This window comes from Culex pipiens, unplaced genomic scaffold (assembly GCF_016801865.2).
Source record: "Culex pipiens pallens isolate TS unplaced genomic scaffold, TS_CPP_V2 Cpp_Un0004, whole genome shotgun sequence".
Taxonomy (NCBI): Eukaryota; Metazoa; Arthropoda; class Insecta; order Diptera; family Culicidae; genus Culex; species Culex pipiens.
This window is the reverse complement of record NW_026292821.1, coordinates 386,131-413,420: the sequence shown is the minus strand read 5'-3', so window position 1 is coordinate 413,420 and position 27,290 is coordinate 386,131. Positions and strand designations below refer to the sequence as shown.

The window sequence follows — 27,290 nt, the reverse complement described above, 5'->3', positions numbered from 1 at the left end:
TGCCGTGTAGCATAAATTTCTATCTTGCTATAATTTTCTATTTTTGTGTGTGCACACGGCAGGGCAACAGTAGTGGTGTTGTTGATCGTCGCGATCACACGCACCATCGTAGAGTTTTGCTCATTCCTTTTTGCACTGCTTGCGTGTAGTTTATCAGAACAAATAAATCGTCGTCGCAGCCGGTCGTCGTCTCGCGTTTCTCCGAGGAGTTTTGTTTACGTTTTACGCGAAATAAAGGAAGAAGAAAAGAAGTTCTTTGTGCGGAATAAAATTGTAGTTTTTACGTGCTAAAGTCGTCGTTTTCATTACCTGTGGAAGAACATACTCACCCGGGTACTTACCTGTGATTCTGCTACCGCTGCTGTCCGGAACATACCTGTAGAACCTGCAAAGAAAGAGAAGAGGAAAACGTGCACGGGAAGTAAGGATTTGGGGCACAGAAGGACGACACAGCACACGAAGGACAAACACAACAACTAGACACAACGTAGAAAGGAGCGACAGCGCAAACGGTACAGGTGAGAACGCGTTTCGTGGCCAGACGGGATTGGGTCCGAACACATTTAAACATTTAAACATTTAAACATTTAAACATTTAAACATTTAAACATTTAAACATTTAAACATTTAAACATTTAAACATTTAAACATTTAAACATTTAAACATTTAAACATTTAAACATTTTTATTCAATAATAGAAACGGCAAAAAATATTAAGGATCACAAAACGAACACGACGCTCCCCTAACGAACGCACCATGACACCTAATCTGGGCGACGCTCCCCTAACGAACACACCATAGTTGATCGAGCTGTCATCAAGGCTGTCATTTTTTTTCACCCGCGCGCGTGTTTGATCCTGTTTGTGTGGCGCAGTTGAAATCAAAAATTCTCAAGTCGAATCGCGTGTGCTCGTGAAGGAACAACATCCGGCGTTCGGAACAAATACACCGGGTGACCGAATCGGAACGGCTCTGGGATGGCGGAATTTTCGCATATTTGGGTGAGTATTTGGAGTTTTGTTGAACTTGGAGAGGGCGGAATCGCACCCGCAACAGCAGCAGGCATTTTCAGGCAAATTTCCCAAGCTATTGGCTGATGCACAAAGTGATTTGTTTACCTTTTTTTGGTACCCTCCGCAAACTTCAAGCCATACAAAATTGTTGCCGGATCTTTTACGGGAGAGATCCGGAGAAAGATCCGGCAGCAATTTGTTTTGATTTGACGTTTGCTGAGGGTGCGGACAAGTTTGGTTATGTTCAAAAGAGAATGGTCAAGGTCAAGTTTGCGAGAACAGTGGTCTGAACAAACTGTGTGTGTTCCTCTTTTTACAGGGACTTCTTCTACCAGGCCCGGCGCCTGCTGCGGACACTTCCGGCCGGATTTGTTCAGGATGGTCGTTTCGTCTGGAGGCGAAAATCGTTAGGTAAGTTGTGTGTTAATGCTCAACGGTGAACGTTCAAACAACGGTCAAGGAAAAGGTCACGAAAAGAATTGTGTTGAGTGGTACGCAACTGAAAATAACAGAAACAGAAAGTAGCGTTTGACGTTTATTGACACGGTGCCTGTGTTAAATTTGTTTTGATGAATAAATAAAATAATAGAATTTGCAAATTTGAATGCCACTGATAATTACAAATGTTTATATAATTTTGTTTTTAATGTAAACATATAGAGCTGCTCATCAGACCGAATCTCAAAATGCTGAATCTTGGAAGGAAATTAGGCAATTAGGATATTAGGAAATTAGGAAATTAGGGAATAAGAAAATTTGGAAATTAAAAAATTAGGAAATTCGGAAATCAGGAAATTAGGCAATTAGGAAATTAGGAAATTAGGAAATTAGGAAATTAGGAAATTAGGCAATTAGGAAATTAGGGAAATAAGAAATTTGGAAATTTGGAAATTAGGAAATCAGGAAATTAGGAAATTAAGAAATTAAAAAAAATAACAATTAAGAAATTACAAAATTAGTAAATTCGGATACTAGAAAATTCAGAAATTCGGAAATTAGGCAATTAGGAAATTAGGAAATTAGGAAATTAGGAAATTAGGAAATTAGGAAATAAGGAAATTAGAAAATCAGGAAATTAGGAAATTAGGAAATTAGGAAATTAGGAAATTAGGAAATTAGGAAATTAGGAAATTAGGAAATTAGGAAATTAGGAAATAAGGAAATTAGGAAATTAGGAAATTAGGCAATTAGGAAATTAGGAAATTAGGAAATCAGGAAATTAGGCAATTAGGTAATTAGGAAATTAGGAAATTAGGAAATTAGGAAATTAGGCAATTAGAAAATTAGGTAATTAGGAAATTACCAAATTAGGAAATTAGGAAATTTGGAAATTAGAAAATTAGGGAAATAAGAAATTTGGAAATTAGGAAATTTGGAAATTAGGAAATCAGGAAATTAGGAAATTAGGAAATTAAAAAATTAAAAACATAAAAAAAATAACAATTAAGAAATTCCAAATTAGTAAATTCGGATACTAGGAAATTCAGAAATTCAGGAAATAAAGAAATTATGAAATAAGGAAATTTGGAAATATGGAAATTAGGCAATTAGGAAATTCGGAAATTAGGCAATTCGGAAATAAGGCAATTCGGAAATTAGGAAATTCGGAAATAAGGAAATTTGGAAATTAGGAAATTAGGAAATTCGGAAATCAGGAAATTAGGCAATTAGGAAATTAGGAAATTAGGAAATTAGGAAATTAGGAAATTAGGCAATTAGGAAATTAGGGAAATAAGAAATTTGGAAATTTGGAAATTAGGAAATCAGGAAATTAGGAAATTAAGAAATTAAAAAAAATAACAATTAAGAAATTACAAAATTAGTAAATTCGGATACTAGAAAATTCAGAAATTCGGAAATTAGGCAATTAGGAAATTAGGAAATTAGGAAATTAGGAAATTAGGAAATTAGGAAATAAGGAAATTAGAAAATCAGGAAATTAGGAAATTAGGAAATTAGGAAATTAGGAAATTAGGAAATTAGGAAATTAGGAAATTAGGAAATTAGGAAATTAGGAAATAAGGAAATTAGGAAATTAGGAAATTAGGCAATTAGGAAATTAGGAAATTAGGAAATCAGGAAATTAGGCAATTAGGTAATTAGGAAATTAGGAAATTAGGAAATTAGGAAATTAGGCAATTAGAAAATTAGGTAATTAGGAAATTACCAAATTAGGAAATTAGGAAATTTGGAAATTAGAAAATTAGGGAAATAAGAAATTTGGAAATTAGGAAATTTGGAAATTAGGAAATCAGGAAATTAGGAAATTAGGAAATTAAAAAATTAAAAAAATAAAAAAAATAACAATTAAGAAATTCCAAATTAGTAAATTCGGATACTAGGAAATTCAGAAATTCGGAAATCAGGCAATTAGGAAATTAGGAAATTAGGAAATTAGGAAATTAGGAAATTAGGAAATTAGGAAATTAGGAAATTAGGAAATTAGGAAATTAGGAAATTAGGAAATTAGGAAACTAGGAAATTAGGAAATTAGGAAATTAGGAAATTAGGAAATTAGGAATTAAGGAAATTAGGAAATTAGGAAACTAGGAAATTAGGAAATTAGGAAATTAGGAAATTAGGAAATTAGGCAATTAGGATATTAGGAAGTTCGGAAATTCGGAAATAAGAAAATTGAGATATAAAGAATTTTGTAATTTTGTAATTTTGTAATTTTAAAATTTTAGAATTTTAGAATTTTAGAATTTTAGAATTTTAGAATTTTAGAATTTTAGAATTTTAGAATTTTAGAATTTTAGAATTTTAGAATTTTAGAATTTTAGAATTTTAGAATTTTAGAATTTTAGAATTTTAGAATTTTAGAATTTTAGAATTTTAGAATTTTAGAATTTTAGAATTTTAGAATTTTAGAATTTTAGAATTTTAGAATTTTAGAATTTTAGAATTTTAGAATTTTAGAATTTTAGAATTTTAGAATTTTAGAATTTTAGAATTTTAGAATTTTAGAATTTTAGAATTTTAGAATTTTAGAATTTTAGAATTTTAGAATTTTAGAATTTTAGAATTTTAGAATTTTAGAATTTTAGAATTTTAGAATTTTAGAATTTTAGAATTTTAGAATTTTAGAATTTTAGAATTTTAGAATTTTAGAATTTTAGAATTTTAGAATTTTAGAATTTTAGAATTTTAGAATTTTAGAATTTTAGAATTTTAGAATTTTAGAATTTTAGAATTTTAGAATTTTAGAATTTTAGAATTTTAGAATTTTAGAATTTTAGAATTTTAGAATTTTAGAATTTTAGAATTTTAGAATTTTAGAATTTTAGAATTTTAGAATTTTAGAATTTTAGAATTTTAGAATTTTAGAATTTTAGAATTTTAGAATTTTAGAATTTTAGAATTTTAGAATTTTAGAATTTTAGAATTTTAGAATTTTAGAATTTTAGAATTTTAGAATTTTAGAATTTTAGAATTTTAGAATTTTAGAATTTTAGAATTTTAGAATTTTAGAATTTTAGAATTTTAGAATTTTAGAATTTTAGAATTTTAGAATTTTAGAATTTTAGAATTTTAGAATTTTAGAATTTGAGAATTTGAGAATTTGAGAATTTGAGAATTTGAGAATTTTAGAATTTTAGAATTTTAGAATTTTAGAATTTTAGAATTTTAGAATTTTAGAATTTTAGAATTTTAGAATTTTAGAATTTTAGAATTTTAGAATTTTAGAATTTTAGAATTTTAGAATTTTAGAATTTTAGAATTTTAGAATTTTAGAATTTTAGAATTTTAGAATTTTAGAATTTTAGAATTTTAGAATTTTAGAATTTTAGAATTTTAGAATTTTAGAATTTTAGAATTTTAGAATTTTAGAATTTTAGAATTTTAGAATTTTAGAATTTTAGAATTTTAGAATTTTAGAATTTTAGAATTTTAGAATTTTAGAATTTTAGAATTTTAGAATTTTAGAATTTTAGAATTTTAGAATTTTAGAATTTTAGAATTTTAGAATTTTAGAATTTTAGAATTTTAGAATTTTAGAATTTTAGAATTTTAGAATTTTAGAATTTTAGAATTTTAGAATTTTAGAAACAGCTAATTTAATAGCATTTGTACCGAAACAAACATATGAAAATATTCCCTATGTCTAATTTAGTGTGTTTCTCTTTTACAGGGGCCTATTCCACTGAGGATTGTGCTTCATAAATACGCGAGAGTTCATCCCAAGTACGAAGCAGTAGTTCTGGCACCGGCTACAAACATTTCGAACAACGTCAGAAAGTTCGGATTGAAGCAGAATATTAAAAGAAAACGACGCGGAAAAAAAGTACTATTTTTTTTTAAATCTACGAAAAAAACTATAAAAATACAATAAAACTTACCATATTGACCATTAATTTTAATGTATAAATATATGTTTTACAGTACAATTTAGTGGAGAGAAAACAATAAATACAATGCAAATACAATGAATCATACTGTAGTTATTATTTATTTCAATGTACGAATATAGTTTAAACCGTACTATTTAGTATGGAAAAATCCATGAAGAACTGTGAATTTACTGTGCAAACCATTGTAATGGTTACTGTTTTTATTATAAATGTATGATGTTTTCTATGGTCAGGGTAATTTTTTGGACGGAAAAGGCATCAATGAAAATACGATAGAATGTATAGTTTTTGGTTTTTTTTTTGTATGGGGAAAAGTCGAAATTTTTATGGTGACTGTGCCTAACAATACCCCTTTTTTATAGTAAATTCCCGAAATAGGATATATTCTATGGTGAAAAAACATAAAGGCTACAGTAGAATCATGGTTAAAATAACCATAGAATTTATCGTGTGATAACCATAAAATCTACTGTTGGTTTATAGTAAATCTTTATGCGGGCACCCTCAATTCAGATGGTCGAACTTTATGAAAAATGGTTTGGTACCATTTCCGATATGGTATTTTTAAGGTTTTCCTACCATTTTTCAAATAGTGACTACGATCTCTGAAATGGTGAGAAAACCATTTAACAAAAAGTTTTTTTAATGTTCTCGTTTATGCGGGTTCCCGCATAAACGAGAACCTTAAAAAAACTTTTTGTTAAACCCGGATAAACGAAAACTATATCGATTGCGGTGAGGAACTTAAAAAAACCATCTGAGATATAGTCACCATTTGTAATAATGTTATTTGGCGGACCTTGATGACTATTTGTCAAATGGTCACCATAAGTAATAGAGTTATTTTAATGTTTGTAATGGTAAACAATTTTCTTGATGACTGTAAAAAACTATTTGCAGATGTTTTCTCAAATGGTTACCTTAAATCATAAGGTAATTTTAATGTTCAAATGGTTCATATTGATTCGCGATTACCATATAGAAACATTAAATACCCATTTGAAAAATAGTTAGAATTTGCAAAAAGCGTTTACCAAATTTGACTAAGTTTTGTTTTCAAATGAATGAATCAAACTTTTTTGTCTGTAGCTTCATAAGGGGTTGGGTTTGTGCTGGAGTCGGATTTGGGCAACTTCCGGAACAAGATTTTGTCTGACTAAGTTGCCGGAAAAGTGTACGATCTACTCAACGATGGTGGGGCTGAAGAATTACAACTTTGGCGGAGAGTTTGTGAACCATATGGTAAAGGCATTCACTATACGGTGAAGTGTTCGTCGTGCAGCTGCACCAGTAGTACCAAGTTATGTGGACATCATTTGGCTTACTTGGCCCTGGATTTTACCCACATTTGAGCTGCCAAAGAAAGCCAATCCGAAGTTTACCAATTTTAATTGACAGAATCTAAACCAACAAAAAGAGAAAACAAACTGAGGAGCTCAAGAACAAAAAGGCTCGAAAATGTCGGTTCCTTTTGATGCGCTATAATTCCTTTGAGTTTCGTTGACGATTCAATTTTAAGCATTTCATGTTTGTGATAATTGTGACTTTATTTCAATTGTCAATCATTTTTCAACAGTTGATAATTTTGGATTTACGGCATATTTGCGAGGGCAGGTAACGAGCGTAGCGAGAGAAGAGAAACGAAAGAGCGCGCCAGGCAGAGTATTATTACTCTGCTTTGCGCGCTCTCTCGTTTCTCTTTTCTCGCTATGCTCGTTACCTGCACTCGTTGCAGGCTGGCGCAGGCAGAAACAGTCTGAAGTGAAACGTTTGTGCGGCTGGTTGTTGTCTACGTTTTGTGCGCAGGTATAATTTTCAAACAAATCATTTGATTTACCAGATACTTTGTTTACATTTTTCTTGTTGATCATTTCAGCGCCGTGGAGAACTTGAAAAAAAGGAACAGCTGGTGCTGGAGGATTCGGCGGCAGCCGACCGACAAAACAAAATCGAAGCGAACGCACGATTGGCATTAATCAAGGAAATCATTTGAATCATCAGATAAGTACACACATTTGAATGTTACATTCTACTCGATACTTTGTGATTTTTTTTTCTTATTTTTTCAGGTTTGGACGACTTTGGCAGTATGATCAACCGAACAGAATCGGCAATCAACTAGAATAAAAGCCGAAAAAGTTTTAATATTATTGTTGTGAACCATCCGTCAAAAAGTGAACAATTCTGTACAAATTTGGTAGGTAAAAAATGCTAGAAAAACTATTAAAAACCATTTGAAAACTCTATCTCAAATAGTGGAACTGGGAGAAAATTATAGAATTAACCTTAAATAACCATATGAAAACTATTTCTAAAATAGTAGCGCTCGGTAAAAATAGCAAGAAAAACCCTAAAAAACCATTTACAAACCATTTGTAAAACAGTAGCAGCAAGGTTAAAAATTGTGAGAAAAACCTTAAAATACCATTTAAAAACCATTTCTGAAACAGTAAAAACCGGAGGAAAAAGGTCGCTTCCACGCGAAAATTAACTTTATTTTTACCATTACACAAATGGTAATCTGACGAAACGTTGTTCGGAAATTTTTAAGGTTACCGTTGCTAACCACCCTCATCTCAGATGGTCGAACTTTATGAAAAATGGTAGGGTACCATTTCCGATATGGTATTTTAAAGGTTTTCCTACCATTTTTCAAATAGTGGTTACGATCTCTGAAATGGTGAGAAAACCATTTAACAAAAAGTTTTTTTAAGGTTCTCGTTTATGCGGGAATAGTTTCCCGCATAAAGATTTACTATAAACCAACAGTAGATTTTATGGTTATCACACGATAAATTCTATGGTTATTTTAACCATGATTCTACTGTAGCCTTTATGTTTTTTCACCATAGAATATATCCTATTTCGGGAATTTACTATAAAAAAGGGGTATTGTTAGGCACAGTCACCATAAAAATTTCGACTTTTCCCCATACAAAAAAAAAAACAAAAACTATACATTCTATCGTATTTTCATTGATGCCTTTTCCGTCCAAAAAATTACCCTGACCATAGAAAACATCATACATTTATAATAAAAACAGTAACCATTACAATGGTTTGCACAGTAAATTCACAGTTCTTCATGGATTTTTCCATACTAAATAGTACGGTTTAAACTATATTCGTACATTGAAATAAATAATAACTACAGTATGATTCATTGTATTTGCATTGTATTTATTGTTTTCTCTCCACTAAATTGTACTGTAAAACATATATTTATACATTAAAATTAATGGTCAATATGGTAAGTTTTATTGTATTTTTATAGTTTTTTTCGCAGATTTAAAAAAAATAGTACTTTTTTTCCGCGTCGTTTTCTTTTAATATTCTGCTTCAATCCGAACTTTCTGACGTTGTTCGAAATGTTTGTAGCCGGTGCCAGAACTACTGCTTCGTACTTGGGATGAACTCTCGCGTATTTATGAAGCACAATCCTCAGTGGAATAGGCCCCTGTAAAAGAGAAACACACTAAATTAGACATAGGGAATATTTTCATATGTTTGTTTCGGTACAAATGCTATTAAATTAGCTGTTTCTAAAATTCTAAAATTCTAAAATTCTAAAATTCTAAAATTCTAAAATTCTAAAATTCTAAAATTCTAAAATTCTAAAATTCTAAAATTCTAAAATTCTAAAATTCTAAAATTCTAAAATTCTAAAATTCTAAAATTCTAAAATTCTAAAATTCTAAAATTCTAAAATTCTAAAATTCTAAAATTCTAAAATTCTAAAATTCTAAAATTCTAAAATTCTAAAATTCTAAAATTCTAAAATTCTAAAATTCTAAAATTCTAAAATTCTAAAATTCTAAAATTCTAAAATTCTAAAATTCTAAAATTCTAAAATTCTAAAATTCTAAAATTCTAAAATTCTAAAATTCTAAAATTCTAAAATTCTAAAATTCTAAAATTCTAAAATTCTAAAATTCTAAAATTCTAAAATTCTAAAATTCTAAAATTCTAAAATTCTCAAATTCTCAAATTCTCAAATTCTAAAATTCTCAAATTCTAAAATTCTAAAATTCTAAAATTCTAAAATTCTAAAATTCTAAAATTCTAAAATTCTAAAATTCTAAAATTCTAAAATTCTAAAATTCTAAAATTCTAAAATTCTAAAATTCTAAAATTCTAAAATTCTAAAATTCTAAAATTCTAAAATTCTAAAATTCTAAAATTCTAAAATTCTAAAATTCTAAAATTCTAAAATTCTAAAATTCTAAAATTCTAAAATTCTAAAATTCTAAAATTCTAAAATTCTAAAATTCTAAAATTCTAAAATTCTAAAATTCTAAAATTCTAAAATTCTAAAATTCTAAAATTCTAAAATTCTAAAATTCTAAAATTCTAAAATTCTAAAATTCTAAAATTCTAAAATTCTAAAATTCTAAAATTCTAAAATTCTAAAATTCTAAAATTCTAAAATTCTAAAATTCTAAAATTCTAAAATTCTAAAATTCTAAAATTCTAAAATTCTAAAATTCTAAAATTCTAAAATTCTAAAATTCTAAAATTCTAAAATTCTAAAATTCTAAAATTCTAAAATTCTAAAATTCTAAAATTCTAAAATTCTAAAATTCTAAAATTCTAAAATTCTAAAATTCTAAAATTCTAAAATTCTAAAATTCTAAAATTCTAAAATTCTAAAATTCTAAAATTCTAAAATTCTAAAATTCTAAAATTCTAAAATTCTAAAATTCTAAAATTCTAAAATTCTAAAATTCTAAAATTCTAAAATTCTAAAATTCTAAAATTCTAAAATTCTAAAATTCTAAAATTCTAAAATTCTAAAATTCTAAAATTCTAAAATTCTAAAATTCTAAAATTCTAAAATTCTAAAATTCTAAAATTCTAAAATTCTAAAATTCTAAAATTCTAAAATTCTAAAATTCTAAAATTCTAAAATTCTAAAATTCTAAAATTCTAAAATTCTAAAATTTTAAAATTACAAAATTACAAAATTACAAAATTCTTTATATCTCAATTTTCTTATTTCCGAATTTCCGAACTTCCTAATATCCTAATTGCCTAATTTCCTAATTTCCTAATTTCCTAATTTCCTAATTTCCTAGTTTCCTAATTTCCTAATTTCCTTAATTCCTAATTTCCTAATTTCCTAATTTCCTAATTTCCTAATTTCCTAGTTTCCTAATTTCCTAATTTCCTAATTTCCTAATTTCCTAATTTCCTAATTTCCTAATTTCCTAATTTCCTAATTTCCTAATTTCCTAATTGCCTGATTTCCGAATTTCTGAATTTCCTAGTATCCGAATTTACTAATTTGGAATTTCTTAATTGTTATTTTTTTTATTTTTTTAATTTTTTAATTTCCTAATTTCCTAATTTCCTGATTTCCTAATTTCCAAATTTCCTAATTTCCAAATTTCTTATTTCCCTAATTTTCTAATTTCCAAATTTCCTAATTTCCTAATTTGGTAATTTCCTAATTACCTAATTTTCTAATTGCCTAATTTCCTAATTTCCTAATTTCCTAATTTCCTAATTACCTAATTGCCTAATTTCCTGATTTCCTAATTTCCTAATTTCCTAATTGCCTAATTTCCTAATTTCCTAATTTCCTTATTTCCTAATTTCCTAATTTCCTAATTTCCTAATTTCCTAATTTCCTAATTTCCTAATTTCCTAATTTCCTAATTTCCTGATTTTCTAATTTCCTTATTTCCTAATTTCCTAATTTCCTAATTTCCTAATTTCCTAATTGCCTAATTTCCGAATTTCTGAATTTTCTAGTATCCGAATTTACTAATTTTGTAATTTCTTAATTGTTATTTTTTTTAATTTCTTAATTTCCTAATTTCCTGATTTCCTAATTTCCAAATTTCCAAATTTCTTATTTCCCTAATTTCCTAATTGCCTAATTTCCTAATTTCCTAATTTCCTAATTTCCTAATTTCCTAATTGCCTAATTTCCTGATTTCCGAATTTCCTAATTTCCTAATTTCCAAATTTCCTTATTTCCGAATTTCCTAATTTCCGAATTGCCTTATTTCCGAATTGCCTAATTTCCGAATTTCCTAATTGCCTAATTTCCATATTTCCAAATTTCCTTATTTCATAATTTCTTTATTTCCTTATTTCCTAATTTTTTAATTTCCAAATTTTCTTATTCCCTAATTTCCTAATTTCCTAATATCCTAATTGCCTAATTTCCTTCCAAGATTCAGCATTTTGAGATTCGGTCTGATGAGCAGCTCTATATGTTTACATTAAAAACAAAATTATATAAACATTTGTAATTATCAGTGGCATTCAAATTTGCAAATTCTATTATTTTATTTATTCATCAAAACAAATTTAACACAGGCACCGTGTCAATAAACGTCAAACGCTACTTTCTGTTTCTGTTATTTTCAGTTGCGTACCACTCAACACAATTCTTTTCGTGACCTTTTCCTTGACCGTTGTTTGAACGTTCACCGTTGAGCATTAACACACAACTTACCTAACGATTTTCGCCTCCAGACGAAACGACCATCCTGAACAAATCCGGCCGGAAGTGTCCGCAGCAGGCGCCGGGCCTGGTAGAAGAAGTCCCTGTAAAAAGAGGAACACACACAGTTTGTTCAGACCACTGTTCTCGCAAACTTGACCTTGACCATTCTCTTTTGAACATAACCAAACTTGTCCGCACCCTCAGCAAACGTCAAATCAAAACAAATTGCTGCCGGATCTTTCTCCGGATCTCTCCCGACAATTTTGTATGGCTTGAAGTTTGCGGAGGGTACCAAAAAAAGGTAAACAAATCACTTTGTGCATCAGCCAATAGCTTGGGAAATTTGCCTGAAAATGCCTGCTGCTGTTGCGGGTGCGATTCCGCCCTCTCCAAGTTCAACAAAACTCCAAATACTCACCCAAATATGCGAAAATTCCGCCATCCCAGAGCCGTTCCGATTCGGTCACCCGGTGTATTTGTTCCGAACGCCGGATGTTGTTCCTTCACGAGCACACGCGATTCGACTTGAGAATTTTTGATTTCAACTGCGCCACACAAACAGGATCAAACACGCGCGCGGGTGAAAAAAAATGACAGCCTTGATGACAGCTCGATCAACTATGGTGTGTTCGTTAGGGGAGCGTCGCCCAGATTAGGTGTCATGGTGCGTTCGTTAGGGGAGCGTCGTGTTCGTTTTGTGATCCTTAATATTTTTTGCCGTTTCTATTATTGAATAAAAATGTTTAAATGTTTAAATGTTTAAATGTTTAAATGTTTAAATGTTTAAATGTTTAAATGTTTAAATGTTTAAATGTTTAAATGTTTAAATGTTTAAATGTATAAATGTTTAAATGTTTAAATGTTTAAATGTTTAAATGTTTAAATGTTTAAATGTTTAAATGTTTAAATGTTTAAATGTTTAAATGTTTAAATGTTTAAATGTTTAAATGTTTAAATGTTTAAATGTTTAAATGTTTAAATGTTTAAATGTTTAAATGTTTAAATGTTTAAATGTTTAAATGTTTAAATGTTTAAATGTTTAAATGTTTAAATGTTTAAATGTTTAAATGTTTAAATGTTTAAATGTTTAAATGTTTAAATGTTTAAATGTTTAAATGTTTAAATGTTTAAATGTTTAAATGTTTAAATGTTTAAATGTTTAAATGTTTAAATGTTTAAATGTTTAAATGTTTAAATGTTTAAATGTTTAAATGTTTAAATGTTTAAATGTTTAAATGTTTAAATGTTTAAATGTTTAAATGTTTAAATGTTTAAATGTTTAAATGTTTAAATGTTTAAATGTTTAAATGTTTAAATGTTTAAATGTTTAAATGTTTAAATGTTTAAATGTTTAAATGTTTAAATGTTTAAATGTTTAAATGTTTAAATGTTTAAATGTTTAAATGTTTAAATGTTTAAATGTTTAAATGTTTAAATGTTTAAATGTTTAAATGTTTAAATGTTTAAATGTTTAAATGTTTAAATGTTTAAATGTTTAAATGTTTAAATGTTTAAATGTTTAAATGTTTAAATGTTTAAATGTTTAAATGTTTAAATGTTTAAATGTTTAAATGTTTAAATGTTTAAATGTTTAAATGTTTAAATGTTTAAATGTTTAAATGTTTAAATGTTTAAATGTTTAAATGTTTAAATGTTTAAATGTTTAAATGTTTAAATGTTTAAATGTTTAAATGTTTAAATGTTTAAATGTTTAAATGTTTAAATGTTTAAATGTTTAAATGTTTAAATGTTTAAATGTTTAAATGTTTAAATGTTTAAATGTTTAAATGTTTAAATGTTTAAATGTTTAAATGTTTAAATGTTTAAATGTTTAAATGTTTAAATGTTTAAATGTTTAAATGTTTAAATGTTTAAATGTTTAAATGTTTAAATGTTTAAATGTTTAAATGTTTAAATGTTTAAATGTTTAAATGTTTAAATGTTTAAATGTTTAAATGTTTAAATGTTTAAATGTTTAAATGTTTAAATGTTTAAATGTTTAAATGTTTAAATGTTTAAATGTTTAAATGTTTAAATGTTTAAATGTTTAAATGTTTAAATGTTTAAATGTTTAAACAGTTCAGTAAAATGGCCATTCGGGTAAATGACATTCGGGGATATGGAATTTGCGGGAGAATGATTTTCGGGGTACACTCAAACCCCGATGGTTTGACACTAACTGTTGTCAAACAAACGGGGTCACTTTTTAGTTTGACACCCCTTTTACACGGATCTCACACACACTACCAAACGCTCGTTTTGATAGTGTTCGTGAGCGCCGTGTAAAATTGACAGTTCGTCACTTTTTAGTTTGACTTTGACCAACCAACGGGGTACAAACTAAAAAAGTGTCAAACGAAAAAGTGACCAACCACCGGGGGTTGAGTGTAGTGGAATTTTCGGGGAAATGATTAATCGGGGATATGGGATTAGTGAATGCGGGATTTGGGATAAAGCCTTAATGTTTTAATATTTTAATATTTTAATATTTCAATATTTTAATATTTTAATATTTAATATTTAATATTTAATATTTAATATTTTAATATTTTAATATTTTAATATTTTAATATTTTAATATTTTAATATTTTAATATTTTAATATTTTAATATTTTAATATTTTAATATTTTAATATTTTAATATTTTAATATTTTAATATTTTAATATTTTAATATTTTAATATTTTAATATTTTAATATTTTAATATTTTAATATTTTAATATTTTAATATTTTAATATTTTAATATTTTAATATTTTAATATTTTAATATTTTAATATTTTAATATTTTAATATTTTAATATTTTAATATTTTAATATTTTAATATTTTAATATTTTAATATTTTAATATTTTAATATTTTAATATTTTAATATTTTAATATTTTAATATTTTAATATTTTAATATTTTAATATTTTAATATTTTAATATTTTAATATTTTAATATTTTAATATTTTAATATTTTAATATTTTAATATTTTAATATTTTAATATTTTAATATTTTAATATTTTAATATTTTAATATTTTAATATTTTAATATTTTAATATTTTAATATTTTAATATTTTAATATTTTAATATTTTAATATTTTAATATTTTAATATTTTAATATTTTAATATTTTAATATTTTAATATTTTAATATTTTAATATTTTAATATTTTAATATTTTAATATTTTAATATTTTAATATTTTAATATTTTAATATTTTAATATTTTAATATTTTAATATTTTAATATTTTAATATTTTAATATTTTAATATTTTAATATTTTAATATTTTAATATTTTAATATTTTAATATTTTAATATTTTAATATTTTAATATTTTAATATTTTAATATTTTAATATTTTAATATTTTAATATTTTAATATTTTAATATTTTAATATTTTAATATTTTAATATTTTAATATTTTAATATTTTAATATTTTAATATTTTAATATTTTAATATTTTAATATTTTAATATTTTAATATTTTAATATTTTAATATTTTAATATTTTAATATTTTAATATTTTAATATTTTAATATTTTAATATTTTAATATTTTAATATTTTAATATTTTAATATTTTAATATTTTAATATTTTAATATTTTAATATTTTAATATTTTAATATTTTAATATTTTAATATTTTAATATTTTAATATTTTAATATTTTAATATTTTAATATTTTAATATTTTAATATTTTAATATTTTAATATTTTAATATTTTAATATTTTAATATTTTAATATTTTAATATTTTAATATTTTAATATTTTAATATTTTAATATTTTAATATTTTAATATTTTAATATTTTAATATTTTAATATTTTAATATTTTAATATTTTAATATTTTAATATTTTAATATTTTAATATTTTAATATTTTAATATTTTAATATTTTAATATTTTAATATTTTAATATTTTAATATTTTAATATTTTAATATTTTAATATTTTAATATTTTAATATTTTAATATTTTAATATTTTAATATTTTAATATTTTAATATTTTAATATTTTAATATTTTAATATTTTAATATTTTAATATTTTAATATTTTAATATTTTAATATTTTAATATTTTAATATTTTAATATTTTAATATTTTAATATTTTAATATTTTAATATTTTAATATTTTAATATTTTAATATTTTAATATTTTAATATTTTAATATTTTAATATTTTAATATTTTAATATTTTAATATTTTAATATTTTAATATTTTAATATTTTAATATTTTAATATTTTAATATTTTAATATTTTAATATTTTAATATTTTAATATTTTAATATTTTAATATTTTAATATTTTAATATTTTAATATTTTAATATTTTAATATTTTAATATTTTAATATTTTAATATTTTAATATTTTAATATTTTAATATTTTAATATTTTAATATTTTAATATTTTAATATTTTAATATTTTAATATTTTAATATTTTAATATTTTAATATTTTAATATTTTAATATTTTAATATTTTAATATTTTAATATTTTAATATTTTAATATTTTAATATTTTAATATTTTAATATTTTAATATTTTAATATTTTAATATTTTAATATTTTAATATTTTAATATTTTAATATTTTAATATTTTAATATTTTAATATTTTAATATTTTAATATTTTAATATTTTAATATTTTAATATTTTAATATTTTAATATTTTAATATTTTAATATTTTAATATTTTAATATTTTAATATTTTAATATTTTAATATTTTAATATTTTAATATTTTAATATTTTAATATTTTAATATTTTAATATTTTAATATTTTAATATTTTAATATTTTAATATTTTAATATTTTAATATTTTAATATTTTAATATTTTAATATTTTAATATTTTAATATTTTAATATTTTAATATTTTAATATTTTAATATTTTAATATTTTAATATTTTAATATTTTAATATTTTAATATTTTAATATTTTAATATTTTAATATTTTAATATTTTAATATTTTAATATTTTAATATTTTAATATTTTAATATTTTAATATTTTAATATTTTAATATTTTAATATTTTAATATTTTAATATTTTAATATTTTAATATTTTAATATTTTAATATTTTAATATTTTAATATTTTAATATTTTAATATTTTAATATTTTAATATTTTAATATTTTAATATTTTAATATTTTAATATTTTAATATTTTAATATTTTAATATTTTAATATTTTAATATTTTAATATTTTAATATTTTAATATTTTAATATTTTAGTATTTTAATATTTTTATATTTTCAATACTTTTATTACATGATTCGCATTATTTAAAAAAATCGTTCAAAAAAAGTTCACACTATGCAACTATAACATTACAATGAAACTTACTGTAACAAAAAATTGGAAAAAAATGCGTTATGAGATTTCCAATAACAAAACCATAATATTTGCTGTATTCATGAAAGGTACAGTACTTTTATTGTTTCAATTTATAACATTTCCAATAACAAAACCATGAAATTTGCTGTAACCATGAAATCTACGATAACTTTATCGTCATTCCAATGAAGTTAAAAAAAATCAACCATAAACTTACCATAAATATTATAATATTTATTGTAACTTCATGGTTTTGACAATACAAATCATCATATAATTTTATTCGGGTGGTTAGCAACGGTAACTTTAAAAATCTCCGAACAACGTTTCGTAAGATTACCATTTGTGTAATGGTAAAAATAAAGTTAATTTTCGCGAAAAAGCGACCTTTTTCTCTCGGTTTTTACTGTTTGAAAAATGGTTTTTAAAAAGTATTTTAAGGTTTTTCTTACAATTTTTAACCTTGCGTCTACTATTTCAGAAATGGTGTGTAAATGGTATTTTAGGGTTTTTCTTGCAATTTTTACCTAGCGCTACTATTTTGGAAATAGTTTTCATATGGTTATTTGAGGTTTATCCTACATTTTTTCCCAGTTTCACTATTTCAGAAATAGTTTTCAAATGTTAAATTAAAGTTTATCATACAAATTTACACTTTTTGAGAAATAGTTTTGAAATAGTTTTTGAAAGTTTTTCTTACATTTTTTACCTACCTATTTTTTACAGAATTGTTCACTTTTTGACATATGGTTCACAGCAATAATATTTGAACTTTAGCGGCTTAAATTCTAGTTGAATGTTGATTCTGTTTAATTGATCATACTGCCAAAATCGTCCAAACCTGAAAAAGTAAGAAGAAAAAAATCACAAAGTATCAAGTTGAATATAATATTCAAAATATCATATGTACTTATCTGATTATGCAGATTGATTGATGCCAATCGTTTGCTCGCTTGGTCGCATCCTCGGCGGAACAATATTGTCGGCCGGCGGCAAAATCTCTTTTGATCACCGATCGAGTTCTCCAGCACCAGCTGTTCCGTTTTTATCAAGTTCTCCACGGCGCTGAAACAAGAAAAATATAAACAAAGTATCTGGTAAATTAAATGATTTGTTTGAAAATTATACCTGCGCACAAAACGTAAACAACGACCAGCCGCACAAACGTTTCACTTCAGACTGTTTTTGCCTGCGCTAAGCGCTTGCCTGCGCGAGAGCAGGTAACGAAGCGTAGCGAGAGAAGAGAAAAGAGAGAACGCGCAAGGCAAATATTATTTTACGTTGAATATAAATTATTGATAAATTGATTTAGAAATTTAATGCAAAAAGAGATTCTGCATTCAAAAGAAAGCAAGCCCTAATTTTTTTGAAGATTGTGTTTCCTTTGATGGTTGGTGTAGATTATGCGAAACAATGAATAACTTTCGCAGAGGATCTGAAACTTAATTTCGCCGGGACAAAACGCACTATTTGTTTAAAATATCCCACTACACCTCCACATCACCGATTCCGTTGATGCTAGAGAACGGAACCGTAATTCCGCTGGTCAATCTAACTGACCTGACGCTGTGAAGATCGACGTGCGATGGTAGAGAGCGGTCCAAACGAATTTAATAACTTCCGCTCGTCACACTCGAGACATTCGTCGCTGACCTAGCGGAGAGTCGAAATCGACATCGGCACAGGCGCCTCAAACAGCTTGTCCCAGCCGGCCTTGCCGAGCATGATTTCGTCCGTGATCTGCATGCCGCGGTTGAACTCGTTCAGCATGACCTTCCGCGTCGAGCTAGACACGTGGAAGGTCGAGTTTTGCTGCAGATATGCCGGCTTGATGATCGGCATCAGGTGGAACCGGTTCTGCACGTTCACCCGCGGATCCCACACTTGAAAGCCCAGATTCACGGTGTCCGGCCGCTTCAGGAACACCGGCTGGGGCCACTTCCAGCGTCAAAATACCAGAAAGAACTTGTGCACCTGCGTGGCCGCGACGACATTCGGGAGCTGACACGTCCTGGCCACCAGCATAGCCCTCGACACACCTCCAAAGCAACCCAAAGAGTTGGAGTAAATTCCATGCTCTGAAAACAGAAAAAACAGTGAAAAGAAGAACACCCCAATATTAACAAAAACCCCAAAAGATACCAACCAAAGCTCAACTCACTCTTCGCCCACAGCTTGATCGAACGCAGCGCCAGCCGAAAGTTGTCAATGTTGGACACCAGCCGCAGGATCTCGTCGGTGGCGCGGCACCCGTTCGTTCAGACTGCGCACCAACCTGGGGTCCAGATTCTTCAGCAGCATATCGTCGACGACACGACAAGACACTCTGTGGAAAATCCTAATTAAAATGTTGTCCCTCCGTGAATTCCGTGAAATCACCGTGACTCAGCAAAGTCACGGTAACTTTGAGGAACCCCTCGGTTTTCGTCAAAATAAATGTTCCTCGCAGCACTGCTTGGTGATAAATATTTACAATTGAGAAAACAGCTGTTTTGTGTTTTGATTGATTTTATTTTTCGTTTGCGTTCCGCATTTCGTCCGTAATTCCGTTTTTAGCAACAAAAAAGTGTAAATCCGGCACGTAGAAAGACCAACCTGGTTCAAAATGATCTACAACACCAAGTGAGAGTTCTCCGAGAAGGTTATCTACCGTAATCTTCGGTAGTTTTTCCCGTTGAAAGCTATTCCATTGCAAATGCTCCGAAGAAACCGCCTGAAAAGTCGTCGTGTTAGCCGGCTGAAAAGAAGGACAAGCGGCCAACGGCCGCTGTTGCTGTTTACGACTCGGATGAAAAGAAGTCCCCTTGGAGAAGAGGAAGCTGTTAGCAGCCGTCGCAGAGAAACAGCCAGCGGAGCTGGGTCTGGCTGCAGTTGATTTAAAGTGTGCTGCTCCGAGTGCCAAGAACGCCAAGTGCCTTTTCTAATCCCTGTATGTCCACTCTCAGCCAGCGCCACAACCTGCCATTTTGTAACGGTCGTTGTCCCATCCAGCACCTACCATAGCCCGGCAACCTCGAAACAACACAAACCGCCACGATGGCCGGTTCTTCCGCGACCGGCTTTTCAACGAAGTGCCTTTCCAGTGTGATCTCCGGCTCGCTCTGAAGCTCATCCCTCCTCTGGTTGCCGACTCCGGCAATGGCCACCGGGTCATCGTTGTGTCGAATCTTACAGCCAGTGCTGGTAGAACCGAAAATCTTGCCAATGATTTCGCCGAAGACGCCGGCAGATGCGGAAGCTCACGCACAAGGAGCGATTCATCTCGAAGCGGACTCAAACTTTTGCGAGGCCATTGAGTTGCACTTTGTCTTATGTTATGTTTAATTTTCGATTTTTATTTTAAGAACTGTAAAAAGCTGACCAGATTCAACGGTGGCGTTGAAAACCACCGGAAAAGGACAAAAAGCCATCAACCAACGGTTCTTCATCTGTATTGATCAAGATCGCAGAGTGCTCAGCAGTTTTTACGCCAACATTCTGGCCGGCGACTACGAACCGACCACTCTCCAAGCTCTCGCGTATTCCCTAGGACAAAAGGTCATCGTTGTACAAACAGCGTCGGCGACACTTGCGTTGTACTACGACTAGCGCATTAGGATGTTCAAGAATCGTTGAGCATCCTGTACCAGCTGTTGTGCGGCGAGAACGTCGGGCTGTTGAGAGTGAATCCTTGTGTATGTTTTGTTTTGAGATTTCTTAGTTTTTTTAGAAGTTTCTTTCTTGTTTTTTTTTTTGTAACGGTACCCAATAAAAAAGCTGGTTGTTTTCTTGTTCGCATAATCCACCGAAGCAATTTGAGATCGATTTTTTGGCAGATCTTGAAGCTGCTGTCGGTGCGGGTTTCGAGGATGTTGAAAAGGTCGGCATCTTAGGGTGAAGGCCACTTCCAGCTTACTTTGGAGGAGTCAACGGGTTTTGAGAGGGCGACGGAGTGTCGTTTTTACGGAAGCTGAAGGCCTTGGGTCCACTCGTGGGAGTTAGCATGGCAACTACTCCAATGAATCCGTCCTCGTCTGACTATTCTTCAGCATCAATCATCCGTTGGGCTCTTGGATCACGTACGGTAATCAGTTCCTCATACTTTCTGGTCCTTGGTCGGCTGGACAGATAGTAGCGGGCCTCAGCCTTGAGTTCGCTGCTTGTTGAAGCCACTATACTACGTACAGCAACTTGCCGAAATCCATGCTTCGGAATCTTGGTTCCTCGGATGGAATCGCAACGCAAGAAAAAAAAAACACTCGCTAGGTGTCAATATAACTTTGTTTTAGATCTCTTGACAAAAAGGAGCGCTAATCAATAAGTGTACAAATTGTGGATTCACTGTGTCTCACCCCTCGTACCACACCCTCCAGCGTTCAAACCATCTGCAGCTTCATCAACGGACCGCCCGAATCTCCTTGGCAAAGTCTCCACCGGCGCATGTCCCCATTTTTTGTGGCAAACTTAGCCCGGCTCCGCTCCTGGTCGTACACCTTGATGCCCTGCTTTTGCTTGATTGGATCGCGGCTGCCTTTCAGCGTGCGTCCGAATCCGGTCACAAAGTTGACGTCACCGGCCATCGAACTCCTAAAGTCCGTGTACGAACGTCCTGAGCTGTCCATGGCATCGCAATGTCGTTTGCTCAGTTCGGCGTTCTTCGGATGGAAGTCTTCTCCTTCAGTGTCACGTCCAACGGAGGATCAGCACAAATCTTCTCGCCGTCTTGCTCGATGCAGTCGATCTCTATCGTGGTGTCGTACAACCGGACGCTGATTCTACAGTTGGAAAGAAATTGTTTATCAATAAGTCAAACCATATTTTATCGATTTAAAGTACAGCGTTTTCTCCTTCTTTTCGACCTCCCTGACCACGCAATGTCTCGCCGTGACCACGTACCGGTTATTGACCAGCGCCACCACAGTATGACCGAGGACCTTGGAAACTCCGTCGTAGATCCTCATCCCACACTCGTTCCGCTTCGGTTCGAAAAAAAAAATCCTCCAGCTAACTCACTACGCGGCGTAGCATCAACGGCGGTGGCGTCCGTCGTCGAAATGACCGGTGGTGGGTCAACTGTCGTAGGTTGACTATCGGTTCCGGACGAGTGGGCGGCTGGATGTGGTCCCGGTGCTGACCAAAAGCCACAGGAAGTTTCGCTTCTCCCAGGTCAGCAACCGGTCCCCGAAGTAGGCAGATCACGAAAAAATAAATGTTTAGTCAAAATGACATTTCTCGCTGTCACCAAGCAAGTGCTGCCAAATTCAAGATTTTTTTGATTTTTTTTTTTGACATTTCCACTTTGACATTTCCAGTTCCCGCGGAACCGAAGGGGTAAGCCGATTTGGTACCCACTTTTTGGAACCGAGTGGCTTGTCGTGTCGTCGATATCGTCGCGCAGGTCAAAGTTGTCCGGAATCTCCTTCAGCGCCAACCACGCAAACAGCAAATCAACCTTGATGCCGTCAAAGTTCATCTTGACGAACGGCACAAGCGCCTCCTCGACAGCGCGGCACTCCGTCACCTCGGGCTGTTTCTCCAGCAGCTCGAAGAACGACCCAAAGTACATGCCGCGGCGGAATTTCTCAGAGATGGCGCTGTACGAGTAGTAGTAAGAAATTTAAATTTATATGGGGAAAATCAGTTTTTTTTCAAAAATCTCCGAAACCATGCAAGGGAGACGAGTAAAATTTCTCCTGGTAGTAGATAAAAAAATAACCTATCACTACGTCTACTTTTCAACCCTCAGTTTTGATTTATATTCAAAAAAATGAATTTTTCATGATTTCCCCCATACATTTTAAATGCAGTTTACCACTCGCGTGACAGCTGCCGCCATGCTCATTTCTCTCTTGTTTCTCTCTCGCTCTCTCCAACTTTTTGACAACTTCTGTCAGAGCCAGAGCAAACTGTCAAACCGTGTTTTTTTGTGATATTTCGGTGAAAAATGGTTCTCGCCGACGTTTGCGAACTCTCCAGCTGCTCGCTGCTGGCCGGTGGCCCCGTGGACTATCAATCCTTCCAGCGGGACATTGCACTAGGCAGTCAAAACCTGGAAAACAGTTTGTTGCTGGCGGTTCCTCTCGGGTTCCGGTGCCAGGGTGGTGGTGGTTATTCTGGCGGTGGATTCCTTTGCCACCGGCGGTCTGTTCATCGGTTCGCAGACGATGAGGTTGTCGATAATCTGTTGGAAACGTTGGCGGTTTCTGCGGCCGATTTTGTGTACTGGGATCGAGTGTTGGCCATGGAGTGCCAAATCTACGAGCTGCTCAACAAGGAACGCATTTCGGTTGCCGCGGCCTGCCAGTCAAGGATGGGCAGGATCTGGCACGGCGCGGCATCTACCAAGTGACGAAGCGGAATGCGTTCTCCGGTGGCATCGTGCGCGTTTACCACATCAAACCAAGCCGGGTTGGTCAACATTTCCAACCAGGAATGCATGGATCAGCACTTCAAGGACCAGGACGAGAAAAACTAGAAGTTTTGTTGGTAAATGAGGGCAAAGTAGTTTGTTCATTTGAAATTATTGTATCTAATATCAACATGAAGCGAAATAAATATTTATTTTTCGGTTGTTTTTTTTTTATTTCGAAGTTTGAAAAAAGATGTTTCCAGTTGCAATGAAAACGGTTCTGCTTCTGGGACGTAGGAACCCAAATTCCAGGGCAAGATTTCTGACTGGTTGTGTCAACTCGTTTAATGCGGACCAGTGCTTGTATATACACTCAAACCCCGATGGTTTGACACCAACTGTTATCAAATGAACGGGGTCACTTTTTAGTTTGACACCCTTTTTACACGACATCATATTGCCGGTCAGAACATTAATCAATCCGATGCTAAACGTAGCTTCTTCTCAGGTAACGACGCCAATCCGATCGATCTGTGGTAAAATCTTAGGCTCTACCAAGCCGGAACGTGTCCGAAGGATGCAGGTTCAGCAGATTAAGATGATGGCATCTACCAAGGTTTGTAGAAACTAAAATGAGAAGTTCTACTTACGGTATTCAAACTAAGCCTTCTCCCGCACCGTTCAAGAGCGATCAAACCGGAGCGATTCCGAAGGAATAGCTGTTTCTATACGAAACCTCACCTGAGAAATTCGGAACTACAAAGCTGGGATCTGCACGTGACACATCCCGTTTCACCGGACCAAATCTGGGTGCAGTTGTTCGGAGCGGAGTATAGTGACCGAATGGCCAGCCTGATGACCTGCATCGACGAGTAGCGTGGGGAAAAGCGAAAGCAGGAAAGGTCACCGGGAAGATGCCTGATTAGGCTTAACGTCTGCTGGCATTGAGGAACTCGAACCCGTCTGTTATTCTCCATCGACATTGGTTGCACCGGCTAGGTTCCACTCGATCTGCATCACGAATGCTACCCACACGTCCTGGAACTGAAACTGTTCGGGCCGAAAGCTGTCAGCCCGAAGAAAATTTTACGAGTGAGCAGTGTCCAACCCCACTGTGGGATATATACCTAGTTAATAATAATAATAAAAAAAGTGTTCATTTCTCAAGTTGCCGACTAAATTTGAATATTTAGCTGAACCATGACGAACGTGTAAACAAACCCCTGTTTGGGCTAATTTCAATCATCTTACTAGAATCTCGTCAGCGTGTTCAACAAACGCAAAGAACGCGCCCCTAGACAAACGCAGACTCGCACCGGAAACTGGTTGAAAATACGAACGAGCCCGAAGACGGGATCACGATCCGATACTGTGCGAGAGTAATTGAGCATGAGAGATTGTGTGTTGAGAGAGAGAGATTGTATGTGAGAACGGTGTGATGGGTATGCTTTTGAAGTGGAGTGAGCGAGAGAGAATCATTTCGAGCGAGAGATGGTGAGCACGAGAGAGATCGGCAAGGCGAGTGTGAGAGAAGCACGAATGGAACTCTCTTCACTACAGCCGAAGGAGAACCGCAGCAACCGAGTCATTCTACATCGTATTTCTGAAGCGAACAGTTGAGTTGCTGTTGAGCTCCGCCGTCGCCCAAGATGGCGAGCAAACGTGCAGCAGCAGGACACGACAATGGCGCAGGAGTAGCCTCCAAGTAAGTATAGTGTGGTAAAAAAATGAAGAAAAAGTGAAAAGTGATAGCGATTTTAATAGCCGGGGCGATCAGTGATTGTAGAAAAAAAATTAAATTAAAATGTGTTAAATCTACACGTGTGATTCCCAGCAAAAAAGAATGAAAAGCTGGATGAAAATGAAATTCCCAGCAAAAAAGGATGAAAAGCTGGATGGAAATAAGTCTTTCAACCAAAGACCAGCAAAAAAGAATGAAAAGCTGGCAAAAGTAAAACGAGGAAATTTCCCAGTAAAAAAGTATGAAAAGCTGGATGATAATGGATTCCTAAAGCCTAACACGTGGAAAAATGGACAGTAAAAGCCGGCTTAGTTGACGCGTAAAAAAAAAAAAAAGGAAAATCTAAAGTAAATGAATGATTTTGCAACTATTGAGAACCGCTGATCGCCAATCACTGTTATCGCCTTAAATAATTCCTATGTCAAAAAAAAGGATTGTAACTAAAACGGTACCTATCGTTGAAACTGAATTGCAGGAAGAAAAGCAGCAAAATTAGTGCTTTCGAAAAGGAGTTGAAGGCTGCAAACTCGAGCAACGCTGAGCTCGAAAAGGAACTGGAAAGGGCCCAAGAAACCATTCGCGCGCTCCAGTCCAGCCTGTCCTCGGCCCGGAACGAATCGGAAGAGGTGAACAGCGAGGAGTTCGACATACAACCCGGACGATGCAGCACAAAACGCTTGTCCAGGATCAACAACAGTCTGCCGTGCGATACTTCCCAGTTTGTTACTTCGATGAACCAAATGTCAGCCTCATCGATCAGCGTGCCGGAGTGCAAAGCTAGTGTGGAAGGTGAGGACATTTCACGGCTAGATTATGAGTACTGGGAAGATCTGCTGGTCAATTCGCTCACGCTCGCTGGCATCACGGACGAAGCAATGAAAATGGTGGTGCTCAAGGTGAAGGCCGGCCGGAAACTTCTGGAGGTCCTTAAAGGGACCGAATCGACAAACGAGGCGCCGGATGAAAGCACGCATCCCTTTGCGAATGCCATGTTTCGCCTCAAGAAGCACTTCGAGTCCATTTCGGACGTGATGATTCATCGCAGAAAACTCGCTACAATGGTCCAAACCGAGACGGAAGGTGATAAAGCTTTCATCCAACGAGTCGCCACGGAGGCGCAGCAGTGCGGATATTCCGAGGACCAGCGATTCGACGAGATTTTGAACACGGTGGCCGTTCGAGCATCGCATCACAAGGTGCGGGCAGAAGCAGTTAAGTGGATGAACCGTAGAGCAAAGAACCCGAAGCAAGAAGGAGTGACTCTCCAGGAGTTCATCGAGAAGATCAAGGAAATCGAGACAATCCGTCTCAATGAAGACTACGTGACCAAGAGGCAAGCGGAACTTAATGCAGCACCAGTGAATGCGATTCGTGCAGTCTCACGCCCATCACCGGAGATCGCAGGACCATCGCGATATGGTGACGATCGAACTGTCGCCGGCACGTCTCGTTCCAGCGCATACAAGATGCGTTCGGCATACGGCAAGTCGGCGTACCAAAAGCCGAACAATCAAGTCTATGGAAGGATGCCGTACCAAAAACCGTACAGCCAAGGCAACGGGAGGAAGCCGTTCCAGCCGTCCAACAATCGCGGTGGCAGGAACCTTCAGATACTGAACGAACCGGACGCGCTGGATCCCGATCGTTGTCCGCGCTGCAACAGCATATCTCATTCGGAGCAAAACTGCTATGCCACTCGCCTGACCTGTTACACATGCGGCCGCGTGGGCCACATGTTCAGAGCGTGTCCGTTTTCATTTGCACCGGGAAACACACGCACTTCGCCAGACCAGAACCGGCGCGCTGAACCGGTGCTGGCGCTAATGGACGCTAAACCGGAGGAGAAGGAGCCTGATGGTGAAAAGCCTGACAAGTCTGTAAGTGAAGTTTGATGTTTACGGTGAGTCTGAGAGTGGATTTAATCGAACAATGTTGAAATAATCTTGTTATGTTCGAATGTGGATTTATTGTTATTGAATTAATTCTCAAAATACAAAATAAAGAAAATGAATCAGTTTGAAGTAACGAGGTTTTA

General features: G+C 31.6%; 1 protein-coding gene, 1 long non-coding RNA gene and 2 pseudogenes across 3 annotated transcripts; 2 read left to right on the top strand and 2 right to left on the bottom strand.

The window, feature by feature from the left end:
• Window positions 1-781: 781 nt before the first annotated feature.
• On the top strand, window positions 782-5,447 carry LOC120427488 (uncharacterized). The gene is made up of 3 exons (XR_005606890.2): window positions 782-1,004; window positions 1,336-1,427; window positions 5,149-5,447. It is a non-coding gene; the product is annotated as an uncharacterized LOC120427488 (long non-coding RNA).
• An 11,682-nt stretch (window positions 5,448-17,129) lies between these two features.
• On the bottom strand, window positions 17,130-23,038 carry LOC120427481 (poly(A) polymerase type 3-like; annotated as a pseudogene).
• LOC120427494 (CLIP domain-containing serine protease B9-like) lies at window positions 21,504-22,355 on the bottom strand. 2 transcript variants are annotated; one of them, XM_052711394.1, is made up of 2 exons: window positions 22,062-22,355; window positions 21,504-21,940 (listed from the first exon to the last, which is right to left on the bottom strand). In XM_052711394.1, the coding sequence occupies exon 2, from the start codon at window positions 21,785-21,787 to the stop codon at window positions 21,542-21,544; it is 246 nt and encodes an 81-aa protein (XP_052567354.1). In that variant the 5' UTR covers window positions 21,788-21,940; window positions 22,062-22,355; the 3' UTR covers window positions 21,504-21,541. Both variants share the same exon structure in this region, with proteins under 2 accessions (XP_052567354.1, XP_052567355.1).
• A 52-nt stretch (window positions 23,039-23,090) lies between the features above and the next one.
• LOC120427492 (proteasome subunit beta type-5-like) lies at window positions 23,091-24,559 on the top strand (annotated as a pseudogene).
• Window positions 24,560-27,290: the final 2,731 nt, after the last annotated feature.